At 38.8% G+C, this 16649-nt stretch overlaps 1 protein-coding gene across 2 annotated transcripts; it reads left to right on the top strand.

Moving 5' to 3' along the window:
- Positions 1-5791: 5791 nt before the first annotated feature.
- On the top strand, positions 5792-14802 carry LOC117434556 (apoptosis inhibitor 5-like). 2 transcript variants are annotated; one of them, XM_034057120.3, is made up of 14 exons: positions 5792-6245; positions 6994-7155; positions 7435-7528; positions 7833-7898; positions 8115-8266; positions 8417-8623; positions 8932-9036; positions 9607-9696; positions 11293-11474; positions 11935-12028; positions 12314-12370; positions 12637-12716; positions 12942-13045; positions 13420-14802. In XM_034057120.3, the coding sequence occupies exons 1-14, from the start codon at positions 6174-6176 to the stop codon at positions 13494-13496; spliced, it is 1542 nt and encodes a 513-aa protein (XP_033913011.2). In that variant the 5' UTR covers positions 5792-6173; the 3' UTR covers positions 13497-14802. The 2 variants fall into 2 exon arrangements, with proteins under 2 accessions (XP_033913011.2, XP_033913010.2); XM_034057119.3 differs by having other exon boundaries at positions 5793-6245; positions 12942-13081.
- The last annotated feature ends 1847 nt before the right edge of the window (positions 14803-16649 follow it).

Genomic DNA, 16649 nt, shown 5'->3' with positions numbered 1-16649 from the left:
AAGTCACGTGTAGGGAACAGTTTGGGCTCAAATTGTGAAAAATCATATCTGTTACAATAACTAACAACCTATACAATACCTAATCATTTATTATCAATCCCAAGAAACGGAAGCGTGTTCTTATGAACTACTTATAACCATAAAAAAGTGCTGTTGTTTTCTTAACGTTTTTTTAAAATGTGCTAGAATTTTTAAGAAGAAAAAAAATCCAAGTTAATCAAAATACAAGTCTTATCCTGAACCCTTCCTCCATCCCTCTCTCCTTCCCTCCCTCTGTCAGATCTCCCCCATCACATTGAGGTCAGCCAGTTGTTCCTGGAAGCAGCGCTCCCGGCTCACTCTCTTCACTGCCTCTTGGGCCCAGTGCAGTTATTATTTATTTATTTCTTAGCAGACGCCCTTATCCAGGGCGATTTACAATTGTTACAAGATATCACATTATACATTATTTCACATTATACAGACATCACATTATTTTACATACAATTACCCATTTATACAGGTGGTTTTTTTTTACTGGAGCAATCTAGGTAAAGTACCTTGCTCAAGGGTACAACAGCAGCGTCCCCCACTGGGGATTGAACCTACAACCTTCCGGTCAAGAGTCCAGAGCCCTAACCACTACTCCACACTGCTGCCCTAACCACTACTCCACACTGCTGCAGTTGTGCAGGCCTTGATCCCGTGTGAGGTCACCAGCAGGCTGTATGGACATGGGCGGATGGGCACCATGTAATTGTAGAACACCTGCAGACAAAGCACAAATCACTACGGTTACTGCTTCTGCTTTGCTTTAAATTTAGAGTGCCCAATTAGTTTATACCTGCCTGTCTCCCCAATGTATTACGTCCCCCCAGAACAGTTCAGGAGAATTGAATGTCCGATTTCACAAGCAAGCCAATTGCCTCTTTACACCAAGGAGCTCTGTCGTGGATGTCAGCATGCCACCCCTACAGTCATCCGTTTAGCTCGCTGGCCACCTACTACATACAGCATGGTGAATTACCGGTAAACCAATAGTCAAAAGATTAATCAATAACACTGATAATTGTTTCATGCAGCTACTTTACTAGCTTCAATACCGACTATACAGTAGATAATTATGGTGATGACCATCCCTCATTATAATTGGTCTTGCTGTTTGTTTGTTTTTTCGTTCATATAACTTACAACACTACCGATAAGATGTACTTGACGTTGCTGTGCTGTTTCCTTATCTTCCCAGATCATGTGAAATAATTTAAAGTATTTTTACAGCACTACGAAGTATTTTTTCTTTTAATTGTTTTTTTTCCTGGGACGAAGCAGGACATTTCTAAACCATAAACACTGAAATGAACGCTTGTTCTCAGTGTACGGATATATCCGTCGCAGGTGTTTGCCATTTATCCTGTGTGATAGCTAGTCAATTTTTATTTTCAGGACTGTAGGGAGTGAATGTATATTTTGCCCGCTTTGCCAGAAAGTGGGGCAGAGGCAGGAATATGAGTAAGTAACTTACCTATTTCTTTATTCTGACCACAGAAAGATCCACCTCCCTGGCTTACCTTGCCAACAGGTAATGACTCGCTGCTTGTTAAGAATCCCCCTTTAGCAGCTGCTGAGCAGGATAGATCTCCTGACTTACCTCCTTCCTATGGACCACAGGATCCTTCAGACCAGTGGCAAGAAGATTACAGCAGTTTGAATTTACAGGTTATACATTTGACACTAAGGTCAGGGCTTAGATGAATGTCAGCATTCGAATGCCTTATCCCATGCTGACATTCATCAAAGCCATGACCTTAGTGTCAAATGTATAACCTGTAAGTGAATACTTACACTGTGGAGCATGGCTAGTATATACTAGTTGGCATAGATGTCTGCCCGGCTACAGACAGCCTTCACCCCAGCTTGTATTGATATTAGGTGACTTACCTTATAGTTATTCTAGTCAATCCACTCTCAGGTGGTGCAGCCATAAGAACTTCAGTTTGGGCTGTTAACCAATAGAACCTTCTTAAGAAATTAAGGAATGTCCTCATGTGTTTAGATCTGGCTATTAAGTTGAGAGGATGCAATAATTACCAACATTATTATTTAATTTGGCCGATGCCTTAACAAGGTGACTGGCCGTTTGCAGGCAAATATATGTTTGACTATTAAAGTTGAGAGAATTAAATCCCTCCTACACAGCCTCAGTTAAAAAAAAATGTTCACACACACAAACCTGCCCCAGGTGAAGCTGAATCTTTGCTTTCATTTATGTCTTTCAAGAGCACAGAAGCAACACCTAAAGAGTGCAAAAGAGAAGCGGGACTACAAGAGAGAGAGAAACCAGAGACTGCACTTAGTGGCTGTAGCACACGACCGAAATACTTCCCTTTATTTTCTTTTATTATTTGTCACAGTCTGAGTAGCACTACGCCGCTCAACTGTATGTGTACCACTGGCTGGTAAAGCAGCACACTTAACCTGTCCATTGCGTGAGTCTGGCTTCATTTCCACGCAGTGCTACATTGGTGTACAGAAGTGGTATTATGGGCCCTATGCTGCGGGAAATAGAGGCGAGGATCTGGGCAGGGATGGAAATGACATCGTCGCTGGAACGGGCCGAGTGAGAGGAAGCCGCAGGGGACACAGGACCCAGAGTGAGGCAAACAGGGAAGGCAGCCGGCATGGAGCAACCGCACCAGAGTGGAGACGAAGCCGCGGCACCCGCGAAAAGCAGTGGGAGAAGAGGGAGTCCGTCTGGGGTACCACTGGCAAGTGGGGGAGCATGTGGGCCAACAGTAAGGAGCGGAGGAGGGACCCATGTAAAGATGCCCAAATTCAACGGCAAGACCGACTGGGAGGCTTTCCATGCCCAGTTTGAACTTGTTGTGCAGTTGGGGGGCTGGGCTGAGGGGAAGAAGGCCCTCCAATTGGAGGCGGGCTTGCCATGCCTATGACCCTGGCACCGGAGCAGAGGCTGGATTATGCGGCATCGACCGGAGTGTTGCAGCGCCATTTCGGGAGCAGCCTATAGCCCGGGCTGCTCTGCAACAAGCTCAACAGCCGAAGCTAATCCTAGACTTGCTAATCGAGAATTAAAAATGTGATTTCATAAATACCAGATATTCCTAGATTTGTTAGTTCTAGATTACAAAATCCGGGACTAAGGTAGTACAGGATTAAAACATATTCTGTGATCAGAGCACAGAGCAGCCTTGGCTCCTGGCCCTGGCTCCTGAAATTGAAACACAAGAACATCTCAAATGGAACAAGAAGACAAAGCAACACAGAAGAAACGTGCTAAAAACGTAAGTGAATTTGAGAAAACCTTACTGAAGCAGATGGGATCAAATTTTCCAATCATTGAGAGCAAACAGTAAGACAGAAGCAATAAAGAATTTGCAAACAATATAAATTTGCAAACAATATAATTCAAAAGAAAAAGTAACAGCAGGAACTTTAGATCAGTTATTTCCTATTTCTATACATATTGTTATACATTTGTATACTACCACTTTAATAAATGTATTAATATGTTTGCTGTGATAATACTTGCTGATGGGTTTTGCTCTATAATTATGTTTCTTTATTTAAAATAAATTCTGATAGCAAATTAATTCAATTTATATCTAAATATAAAGAAATGCTGCCTTTATTTGTAGGTTCTATGGAAGAACTTAAAAATGTAAACTAAAAATGCAGAACACAGGGAAAGATTTCATACAGGTGGGGGTCCCCACCCAAACATGATAGGGGCTAACTGGATGGCCTGCTCAGTGAGTTATTAGAGAGCCAACACCCTCTGCAAGATAACCCCAATGATGACCACATCAGCAGCTCTAAAGACAGGTGAAGAATAGGATCATAGTCATTCATTTGGTAATTTATTCAGAAACTATGTAATAGTTATAAAATCTATTTCCTGCATTCATTTACCCATCTACCCATCATAAACACAGTGTGTGGATTTTATCAAAGGTATAGCACAAGAGAATCATTTGTGATTTCAAAATACTATAAATCATTATAATGTTGTATATGCCTAGATGGCAATATGGTAGAAGTGTATAAACAAAAATTAAATATACCAAATAAATAAATAAATACAGGAGCAAAGCAATAAAGCAAGAAAACATCACTTCAGAGGACTTTGTCTAAGAAAACACAATTCTTTAAGGAGTGTATTTATTGGCAATATAATAATTATCCAAATTATATTAAACAAATAATTATTCTTATTTTTCAGAGCTAGATGACCTCAACACTCCTGGGGGATTGTGGGCCATTGTGGGCCAATCCATAAGTACCACTCACAATAAAATGTCATAAAAAACAAAAGAATGACCATACATGAAACACTGGCAATCGAATTTCATCAGTACAAACCGAAATATCTTAAAGAAGAGCATGAAATGAAAATGAAAAGGAATGTACTCATCAAGACTTCTCACAAGAAAGATCCTGTGTAAGCTTTGGGAACACATCTCAGCACAGTATGTGGACTTGTAAATAAATCTGAATAAATTAATGGTTGGGTGAAAAACATATGTCTTTTTAAAACTAATTTGCACTTACACTAACACATTTTTTAACCGAACTGGAAATGTGTTCAAGCACAAAAGTATCGCAATAAGCCAATCCATCTAAGTTGCTGCTGTCTGCTAAATTAGCTGGAACAACAGTTTCCTCCATTTCCTCAGTGGGGGGGGGGGGTTTGTGTACGGACATGTGCTGTACTGTTGCTGGGATGCTCCTGCAGCATTGAGGGAGTAAATAGAAATGTTGTCTGAGCGTAACCACTGTCACAAAGTAAAATGCCACCATGTTGTCTTCTCTCAAATTGAGCATAAAGGGAAGAATTCTGGAAAATCCTAGAATCATGAGTTGCATCGGGCAACAATGTTTGAAAACGATAACTTTGGAGTGCACACACCTTGAACATTGATTGCAGACCATTTTTCTCTGTTCCTGTATTCTTCATAATCTGGCACTGCTGGGTGCCTAATTGGAATATGGCACTCGTCTAGGCAGCCAGTAACACCAGAGAAGTTCCCATATTCATAAAACTGTGTTTTGTACAGTTCCTGTTCAATGGCATCAGGAAAATTAATGTATTGAGCTTTCAGCAAACATATAGCACAGCAGACTTTATACACAATTCTACATACTGTTGGTTCCCAACAAATCCCCAGTCTCCCAATGAAAATTTCCAGCAGCCATGAATCTTAAAGTGACCAAAACTTGTAAAACAGGAGGAAAGGGCTTCCCCTGCTGAGATGCATGTGACAAGTTTGGATCAAGTAACATTACTAGCTGAGCTACATTTCTTTATGCATCTGAAAACGGTGACGGAAGTTAATGTCATCGTACTAGTTCATTGGATCTCTTCTATCAAACAGTATTATTCTCTCTGGTCTTGAAGGGACACGCCTGTGATCATTTACATAGTCCAAGTAATCCATCTTCTTCAGAGTCTGAGGGATGACTGGATTTAATCTGAATTTAAACCTGCCCCCATAAAGGGTTAAATTAATGCTCCACATAGTTCAGGATTATGTCTAAATGGCCTTGATGAAATTAACAGTTTTTAGTCAAGAACTACAATAGTCTTGGAGAATTTTAAATTGTGTTCATGAAATCCACGTTTCGTTAATCTTGATTTAAAGTGCAATTTAGTGCTGGATCAGCGCTAATCAGGGTCTGTAAAACATCCCTCAAGTGGACTAAATTTGATACGCTGCAACTGACCCTTCGTCTGACGAAAGTACACTACTTGGTTTTGTTTTTAGCCCAGGTTTAAACTAGAGGGGCAGCTGCATGCTCTACTAAACAACCTCTTCACGTGACCGCCCACGACCGTGCTGGTATTGTTTCCTTTCCCATCAAGCTCTGCTGCGCAAGCGCACGACAGCGCTCTCTCACTCTCGACTCGCGGCGTTTCTTTTTCATTCACAGTATGTGGGAGGCCCAACACGCATACAATTTACATGTTTGAGTTTGTGGCGGATTTTCTAGAAAATTCGACACAGAGAAACAGCTCAATTTAGCCGTGAAGCCTGGAGAATATAGAATACAAAGTTTAGAGAGACTTGCTGAAAATAGACGCGCTTATATACAATTTTAACAAGGAAACGGTGCAGCGAGCGGACAGGAAAAGAGCATTGGGGTTAACAACACAGCCGCAGCCACACAGAAAACCAATGGCGGCTACTGTGGAGGAGCTTTATCGTAACTACGGGGTCCTGGCAGACGCCAAGGATGATATCAGCCAGGTACGAGTGATCTACATGCGTCGAGGCACTGTTGGCAGGCTGCTAGATGGGATACTGCGTCGCCGAACGATAAGTGGTGGATTATTTGTAGGCCCTCTGGTGATAAGCGATGTTTGAGTTAATTGTGCTACCAGTTGTACAGTCAGTGGGCGTAGGTTTTGGAATTTGTTCTATTAGGTATTGAGTTAAACACTGGTCTAGATATTGATTTGAACGCTTGCTGTTAAACTTGCTTAAATAGATATGTATACAAGTAACTAAAGTAGAGCATTTGCAGAAATCTAATGTTTACGTTACAGACAGCGTCTCTAGCGTTGACAGCACAATTCTGCACGGCATCTGTTTCTAAATAAGTTAGATAGTATTTCATTGTGCGCATTCACGCTCTATGCATGTAACCAAATCGGCCCTGTGAGCTGGGGAAACGGTACATTATTTGGGATTTCAACGCATACATTGTGTTTATACAACTAAGACGGATTTCATATGCACAAATGCAGTCGTGATATGAACCAAAATCGAAACTGATAGCGTTTAGATCATGATTTAGATCAATACTTTAATAAGCCATATATTGAAAAACTATGTTGGACTGTATTTTGTAATCTTTTAGTAGCAACATTTTGGTTTTGTGCGTATCCACGTTCTGCAGAAAGATTTTCATTCAGTTTTATGCCAATGAAGTCTTTTTTTGTTAAGTGCTGGTATTAATTACAGCGGTTAACTAACTTTGCTTGTGTTTCTACAGCACAAGGATGCCTATCAGGGGATCCTAGATGGGGTGAAAGGTGGCCCAAAGGAGAAGCGCCTGGCTGCACAATTCATTCCCAAATTCTTCAAGAGCTTTCCTGAGCTGGCAGACGCAGCCATCAACGCACAGCTGGACCTCTGTGAGGATGAAGATGTGTCGGTGAGAATGAATACATAGGCTGTTAATTGCTTAAGGAAATACTTCCTCCACCCTGTGGATTTGTATAATATATGTTTGAATTGTCATGTATTACTTCTGCACTCATGCATGGTATGTGTAGTGAAGCATGTGTTACCAGGTGGAATTTATGTAATGGGAAGTATAAAAATGACCACTGGGGATGATGATCAGTAATGACAACCCCAACTCTCTAACAATGAGTGTGTTAAATATTTGCAATGGAATGTCATTGACACACACCCTTCTCTCCTTCTATAGATCCGTCGTCAGGCCATCAAGGAGCTGCCTCAGTTTGCAACAGGAGAGAACCTCCCCAGGATTGCAGACATCCTAACCCAACTGCTCCAGTCAGGTACAGTAACTCGACTATCGAGGATTCAACTTCACCACCTGTCTGGACTTGAATACACAGACAACTGGCAGACAAAAGTTAAATGTCACAATTGCAAATATGCTCTAAGCTCATTAGACAAATAAAATACTATAAAACCACAAGACTAATTATGAGGTTTGCCATTACTGCTGGCGGATAAAGTTGTATTTTAAGGGTGTATGAAATCATTGACCTACTTTGTCACAAGGATTTTACTGGTCCTGCAATTGAAACTCCTTTCTCTTTGTTAGTAACAATATTTTCCCGATTTTGTGTTTTTCAGATGACTCGGCCGAGTTTAATCTAGTTAATATTGCATTACTCAGCATATTCAAGATGGATGCCAAAGGTATGGTTTCTACTGCTTTATTTATTTATTTATTTATTTATTTATTTATTTATTTTATCAATTTTGGTTTTAAGATTTGAGTGCATGTGTTTGGAAAGTTTGGTGAAAAGTTCAATACTCTCCAATTATGAATACCTCATTTGCAGTGTACTTATTGCCAATATCTTGTTAACCTGAAATTGCGTGTTTTTAACCCTTGGCTTTATAATTCTGCAGGGACACTAGGTGGGCTTTTTACTCAAATTCTACAAGGAGAGGATATTGTGAGGGAGCGAGCTGTCAAATTCCTCTCCAGTAAGATGAAGACCCTGCCTGATGAGGTGATGACCAAGGAGGTGGAGGACTACATCTTTACAGAGTCCAAGAAGGTAATGCATTCCATCACACTCCAGAGAGGTTACGTAATTCACACCTTCAGGGTGAAATTTAAATTGAGTTCCTGATCAAACGAAGTCCTTCAACTGCTTTTCTTTAATTGTTTTTATTATTTATTTTCCCCCTCTGGTGCTGTGTTGCAGGTCCTGGAGGATGTGACTGGAGAGGAGTTTGTTGTGTTCATGAAGATCCTGTCAGGGCTGAAGAATCTGCAGACAGTGAGTGGGCGGCAGCAGCTGGTGCAGTTGGTGGCAGAACAGGCATTTCTGGAACAGCACCTCAACCCAGCTGATGCAGACAGCGTGGACAGGCTGCTGCAGTGCACTCGCCAAGCTGTGCCCCTCTTCTCTGTAAGGATGCCTCTTTATACTGTTCTTTCTCATAAATGTGTAGCTCTACATCATTCTTGTCTTTACCTGGAACAATATTACATGTTTTTTTTTTTTTAAAGTCTCATCTATCAGTGTTTGAGGGTATAAAGCTTTCTGTGTAGCTGCAAATTCAGCTGCCTTTCAGATACTGATTTGCATAAGGACATAAATATCTATGCTCATCTGGTTCCTAGTAGCTGATCAAACCCAGCAATTTATCAGTGTTAAATTAGTGATTGCCTTTACAAATATTTGTCATTAATTCTTGTTATTTTTCTCTTCTTTAGAAAAATGTTCATTCCACACGGTTTGTGACCTACTTCTGTGAGCACGCCCTGCCAAACCTGAGCACCCTAACCAGCCCAGTAGCTGAACTAGACATCCAGTTAGAGGTAAAGAACAGTGCCCTCCTGATTTGCAGTAACACAGGGGAGATGTGTGTGGTGGGCTGATTATTTGTGTAAGCTACCCTGGGTTTTCAGTGGCTAATGGAAAACCACTTACTGGTTTGGGTAGGGAGAGAATCTGACCTTGAAGAACTCTTGCTTTGGATAAGCTCTTAAAGTAGCAACCCTTTATGTCCTTATGGGGTCCCTGCTTATTTCGGATAAAGTGAACCTCTTCATTTTGGGAAGCACAACTCAAATTGGAAGTTTAGATCATCTTATGGGTTAGCCACTTAAGCTATATGGCTATTTTTTTTTACATACTGGTCATATTTAATTATCCTCTTCAGTGCCTGCTAGGAGTAATACTGCAGCACATGATCAGTTAAACATGCATGCAAAGGGGTCTGTGCTTTATTAATATTAGTACACACAAGCAAATAAATGACTGCTGGTCATTAATTGTTTAATTGAACCTTGCACTGGTATGTAATATTTTCTCAACATGTGCAGGGTATTTATTGAAATTTTGGAAAGATCAAATCTGCAAATATGAAATACTGTGTGTTTTAATAGGTTTTGAAGTTGTTAGCAGAGATGAGCCCATTCTGCGGTGACATGGATAAACTAGAAGTCAATTTAACCAAGCTGTTTGACAAATTACTGGTAAGATCTGTTTATTTTAGATTTTTATTTCTGTGATCTGGTCAAATCTCAAGGGGATATATATATATATATATATATATATATATATATATATATATATATATATATATATATATATATATATATATATATATATATATGCTGTCAAATATACAGTAGAAGCCCGAACAGCTTTGGGGACGTAGAAATAGTTTGTATGAATGAACGTTCGGATGAACGCTAGTTTACATATATTGTACTCTAAAGGTTTATTTAAACATTAGCATTCTTCTCACATAACTGTATATAACATCACTCTGCAAAGCACATCTGAAAGCGAGACTGAAGCGTTCTATACAAAATAAGTACCGTGAATGTAAAACTGATTCAAACAAGTGAAGCACTTTTTTTATTTTTATGTCTGTTGCACATACAGAACAGTTCAGTACATTTAGTTGCATGGCTTTATTTATTGGGCCATTGCTTTTCACTTACAAAAATAAATAAAAATAAATCGGAAAACAAATTTCAACACTCTATTCTCAAATACAGTACTGTTGGTCCATAGAAGCTAAACTGGTTTGTGCTAAAAAATGAGTGGTGTTTTTTTTCACCCCAAAACACAGAGTTTGCCATTTGAAATTAAATCAGCGATTAATACAGTATCCCATCTTTCTTATCTGTGCAAGTTTAAATTCCAAATTAAATTAACTAGGTTTCCACCTATAATTTGTACCCTGCGTTTATCAAGTCTCGTCATAAAATGTAAAACGTTTATACAGAATAAAAAAATACTTTTTGAAAGAAACATTTGCTTTTTTTAACTGTATTGCTTGATTCTCTGTATAAAATGTAAAACATCCACTTACTGAGGGAAAATAAAACCCATAGACTATTGTTCAAGAAAAGAAAGCATTTATGGCTGTTTGTTTTATCTGAACTGGATCTCTATCAGGTTAACTTTCCAAACCGACCAAACACTTGCTAAAACACTCCATCGCTTCACTGTTGGTTGGTACAGATGCAGAAAGCATTTCATTTTCCTCATTCTCTTCCTGTTCGACTTTTGGATCCGGGGGTTCACAAGCTAAACAATTTCCGCAATTATTTCCAGTTTTTCAGCTAGAATAAGCACTGTCCTTTTTTGTTTGTCAGCCATTTTGAATTTGTCAGGGACACGCTTGGTGGTTAATAAGGTGATTCGGATCAAAGGGGTTCAAAGTAACAGGCTTCTAGTGTATATCCAAAAGTTCTTTGTTTGAATTAAAATGTGTTCTTTTCAAACCAACAGCTATTGTAATTCACACCAGTTTGTATCCTAGTGATTTTACACAAAAAACCCTGAAATGAATTTGATTTTGTGAATGTTGCTGAACAGCGTTATCACTAAACACACATGTACATGCTACATTTGTAACATTCTGGTCCACAGATGTGCATTGTTGTATTGGTCTCCCAAGAATACTGTTAATACTGCAAGGAATTGGGAATCCATGCATATGTTTATACACACTCCGAACTGAAATGTTCTTTACTATGCAAGAACTTTACTGCATGTTGTTAATATTGTCCCTTTTGATATGCAGTCTGAACTGAGGTGGTGTTTCTGTTCAACAGGAATACATGCCATTGCCCCCGGAGGAGGCAGAGAATGGGGAGAATTCAGGCAGTGAGGAGCCCAAGCTGCAGTTCAGTTACGTGGAGTGTCTCCTGTTCGGCTTCCATCAGCTGGGTAAAAAACTGCCAGACTTCCTGATTGACAAACTCAATGCAGAAAGACTGAAAGACTTCAAAATCAGGTGGGGAAATGTAACTGGGACTCCAGTAAGAATGTGGTGTTAGTGGTTATTAAATGGCATTAGTAGTGGTTCAAATGACTGGATCCGCATGAAGATATTCTGCTTTCTAATAACAAAGCTGACTACCATTTTGGTGTGAAAATGCTAAAACCACGATATTCATTACAAGATCAAACAGCTGGTCGAGAGAAATTATAACACTATATCCCTGAATGTTACAATAAAGAATAACGTATGTAAAAGTAAATGATTTACACCACTGTCAAAACAAACACTGTTTTTTACATTACTAACAAAACCTAATGGCTGAAATAGTGAAGTTTTTGTTTAATTGCTTGGCATACGCAAATGTGGTATCTTTTTGTCACTTGATACATTTTAAAGTAGTTTGAACATTTCCCAGAATTTCTCTGTTTCTCTTCACGTTGAACTGTGCTGACTAAATGTTGTTTGTCTCCAGGCTGCAGTATTTTGCTCGGGGGCTTCAGGTCTATATACGGCAGTTACGGGCTGCCTTGCAGGGAAAGACTGGGGTTGCTTTAAAGACAGATGAGGTAAGGAGGTCGTGTGCTTGGCTATTTATTGAAATTAGTCGTTTGGCAGTGGTGTTCATGTGGGTGAGATCTTCCCAGACAAGCTTTTATTTTCTGTGTTTTAAGTTCCATCCCATTTGGATTTCCTTTGTTCCCTGAAATCACTTGGAGGTTAACTGTGCCAAAACATGGTTAGGCTGAATGAGCATGTATTGGAGTCATGCCAATAATAGGCATGTGCAGAACCTTTATGACTTACTGGATCCCACATGGATGAATTTAACCTTTTCTTTCTTTCTTTTCTAGAACAAAATAAAAGTTGTTGCTTTGAAGATAACAAATAACATTAATGTACTAATAAAGGTAAGATTTTATAGATGCTTTTATAGAATTTGACAATGTTATGTGCTGTTACATGTTAGAAAGGGATGACTTTGAGGGTATGTGTTTTATTACAAATATTTAAACCAAATGTTTTTATCAAAATGTACAATTTCACATGTAGTAATTTTATATTTTAAATTTTGGCTAATATGTTTTGGTATCTAAATATGGAACCCATATGCTTTGTTTGCATCTACAGTATGGTGTTTTGAATGATGTTGTAATTCTCTTCCCCCAATCTGTAGGACCTTTTCCACAATCCTCCTTCTTACAAGAGCACAGTGACTCTTTCATGGAAGCCTGTCCAGAAGGCAGAGGCTGCTGGGTAAGCAAGCTTTACTATCACTCTAAGACTTGAGGGTATCCAGTATAGCCGAAACTCAAGATTAACTCATCTAGCTTAGCTGGGATCTGGCTTCGTTATCCAATGTCTTGTTCTCTATAGTGGATATGTCAGAATTTGATTTCAGTATGGGAGTTTAACATTTATAAAGGTTTTTTTTTTTTTTTTTTTTTTTTGGATTTAAAACTTATTTTGCACTTCCTTCAGACAAAAACGATCTACCAGTGAAGACACAACCTCCAGCTCCCCTCCGAAGAAACTAACATTACTTCCAAAACGGGATGCCCGGCAAATCTACAACCCTCCCAGTGGCAAGTACAGCGGCAACATTGGAGACTTTACTTACGGTCAGTTACAGGGAGACCAGCAGTGTCAGTGCAGGCTCCTGGGCATAGTTGTGGAGTTGTTTTAGAACAAGCCCTATTTAAAACTAGTTGATCACAAGATTCTTGGAGCACCAAGTTTAGTCTAGAGTTCTGAAATCTTTTTCCAAAGTCACCCAACTCCTTGTCTTTTGCAAACACTCTATGGGAAGTGTTAAGTTGTCCTGGTAAATCCTAAACCTCATTCGATAGGGGTAGTTTGTAAGACGGCAGTACTTCATGAAAATCTGTTTGTTCTGCTTCAACGACAGTTGAAATAGCTGCATCCTAGTTCTAACTGGGATTTGTCTGTTTGCTTACAGAACAGAGAGGTGGCTTCAGTGGGCGAGGGAGAGGCTGGGGAGGGAGAGGAAACCGCAGCCGAGGGAGACTCTATTAACAAGACTACCTTCATTCCAAACCACCCACCCAACACTGCTCGGGGTGCTGCTCTGGACTGACCTTTACAGCAGCTTTGCGACAGGAACCCTCACTGCACAGACCTACAGTCACCTCCCACCTGCCCTGCCAAGGGTGCTAACCTGTCCCTTTGCGGAAGTGGGGAGAGAACCTTTTGTACAACTGGCTTTATGTTTATAACGAAGATTGTTACTGTGTGTTGGTAACCATGATTTCATTTTTTTTTCTTTCCCTAAAAGCCTGTAAGCTGTGATCATATTAAAAATCCTTTGTTTTCACCCATATGATTTAGAAACTAGGTTTATGAAGACGTCCCCCCCCCCCCCCCCCCCACCAAGAAATAAATGTTACTTATTTTGGAAATGTTATATGCCAGAGGTTGTATTGTTAAACATGCCTTTTATGTTTAATGGACACAATTCAACAAAAACAGGGTTAAATTGATCAGACTTTGGATGCTGCAAGATGACAATGTTTGAGACTCAGCAAATTAACTTGGATGACTTACTGCTCTACAAAGTAGCTGACAGCATTTTACTTTTATTTGGATGTATGCATTTTGTTTTCCCCATTGTTTATTTTGCCTTGGTTTATCTATCTGGCGTTTACCTTTTGAAGATAAGTGTTGAATGATGAGTACTTAGCCCATTGTGGCACAGAGCTCCAGACCATATAATGTGAACAGAGAAGGGGAATAACATACTTTTTTTAAGCAACTGAACTATTGGAAAAACTTTTGGATACTGTATTTGTTGTAATTTGTGTTCTAGCAGTGTGTACAGATCTTGGGGCGAAGAAACGGGTTTGTGAAGAACATTATTGGTTTGTTTAGTTTTTAATTCTGCGTTGTTGAAGTGTGGGCATGCATTTTACGTGTATGTTTTTGTGTAAAGAGGAGGGAAGCATGTTCAGGGAGTAGGTGTGTGTGGTTTTTTTTTAAAATATATAAAACATAGGCAATCTGGAAGCCTATTTGCAAGGTTTCAGCTATTCTCCATGAAGGAAATTGAAACCAAAAGAGTTTGGGGAAACCAGTTGGAGGATAAGTTTTAAACTAATTCCAAGTTATAAAATGATTAGCAGGAATAAGTTTGGATGTATTGCTACTTTTACAAAAGCCAGAGTGGGGGACTTTTGACATGCTGCAACACATTGTCTCTGGCAGGGTTTGGTGTAAGGGGGGCAGGAGGGATACATTTTCTACTTTCAAATCAAGCATGCTTTTTGTATTGTTTTTCTGTTAAGATATTTAATATCTTTTGATTAAAAGCACTGATTTGGACCAAGCAGGACTAATGTATTCACATTTAATGTTGACTCACCTGTCTCCACCTATTGAAATTCTCATTGCTGTGGCAATGGGCTTTAACATTTAACAATTATCAATCCAGTTTCTTAAACTGGTATAGTAGTTTTTGATAAATTGTATTTATACATTTGTATATAATTTATTAGTGCTAGGACAAACATTCAAACAAACATTGCTTGAAATGTATTCATTTGCAAAAAAATGATCATTTTGAATTCAAAACTAAAGTATATTAAAACTTGAAAACGCATGTGTTTATCCCAGCACTGCATTATAGCATGTATTTACTTAATTGTCAAATTCATATCTTGATGACAGCAATATAATTTATGCTAAAATTGAAACTGAAATCACTATATATTGACATTCATTCCCTTACAAAACCTGTTGGTAATATTACAATTCTGATACAATTTGATTTAATGTTATTTTGTATAACAAGTCTCTATCAGCAATTGTAATGGGGTATAGATAGATAGTAAAAACAATTTGAATCCAGCAACATCTCTATAAAAAGTAGAACTGACGTCAAGACCAAATGCTGAAAATTACATTTTCTTGGGATTCCCCTGAGAAACAAATTATTTTAATGTCCCCAATCAATATTGGAGTTAGAAAACCTTCACGTTACTAAGTTTATGGATTTAACCAAAAATCAGAATCTTGTTGTTTGCCCCAGTTGTCCCATGGGTTGGGACTTTTTATTTTATTTTTCATAAAACATGTATGCTGCCAAGTCTTACAACATTGAATATAGGGTTGAGGTGTTTGTGGAATGAATGTTACATTGTTTAATGCTCGATGCATAGATAATATTGGTTTACCCCTGCCCCCACCCATCAGTTCTCAATTAGAAAATATAAAATAGCCCAATAATTTCAGTGTATTGAATGGTACAAACCAGTTGTAAAACTGAACATGTAGAGAGGCTTCAATACGGCAATGACAAAGGATAGTACATGAGGGCCCACCAGTGTCAGTCTGGTACAGTCCGTGCTGCATAAGTGATCTGGTTTCTGGAACACTTCCATCATGGAAAAAAAATACTGAATCCATACTACACAACTTTCAGGAAGCAAAGGGTAAAGATTAAGATTTCATACCAACACCCCTGATAACATTTAAGAGGTAGCAACCAAAGTGTTGTAAATATTGTCTTTCCTCTTGCAGCACAACATTCTCCAATGTACCAGTACTGTATTGTTTGCTGTTATTTTTAATTTCCAAACCTAGTGTTGTTTTACAGGTAATGGGACCTTGGTAGTTTCCAATGGACAGATGGAGTCCTATTATTTGTAACACAGGAAGTGAACATACAGTATCCTGGCAAGAAAAAAAACAAAGTCAAATTATAAACCTCACTGATCAGCCAACCAGTTTCCAAGTAGAGTGATCATTATCCTACGGCTGAAGCTAACGTGACTTTATCTTGGAATTGAAATTTAAGCAGCCTTGGCGATCTTGAAGATACAGTATCTCTAAATCATTTCCTGATGTCTCAGTCATTTAAAGATATATAAAATCAATTTAGCAATATCTGAAAATGATTTTCAGATATCTTCTACCAACCTGCTCATTTAGATACCAAAATCATTTGAAGATACCTCTAAATAACTTCTTGTTCATTTAGAGATACCTCTAAATGTACAGGAAATCAATTTGAAAAACAGCATTTTCACAGGAAGTTAGAGATATCTTGAGTTGACTTCCTGATCATTGCAACATCTATAAATTATCTAATGAACAGGAAGTAATTTAGAGATATATCTAAATGAACAGGATGTTATTTTGTATGACAGGTATCACTTAGAGATATCTCTTTGC

The sequence above is a fragment of the Acipenser ruthenus genome, chromosome 28 (assembly GCF_902713425.1).
Source record: "Acipenser ruthenus chromosome 28, fAciRut3.2 maternal haplotype, whole genome shotgun sequence".
NCBI classification, from domain to species: domain Eukaryota; kingdom Metazoa; phylum Chordata; class Actinopteri; order Acipenseriformes; family Acipenseridae; genus Acipenser; species Acipenser ruthenus.
This window is presented reverse-complemented; position numbering and strand designations above follow the sequence as displayed.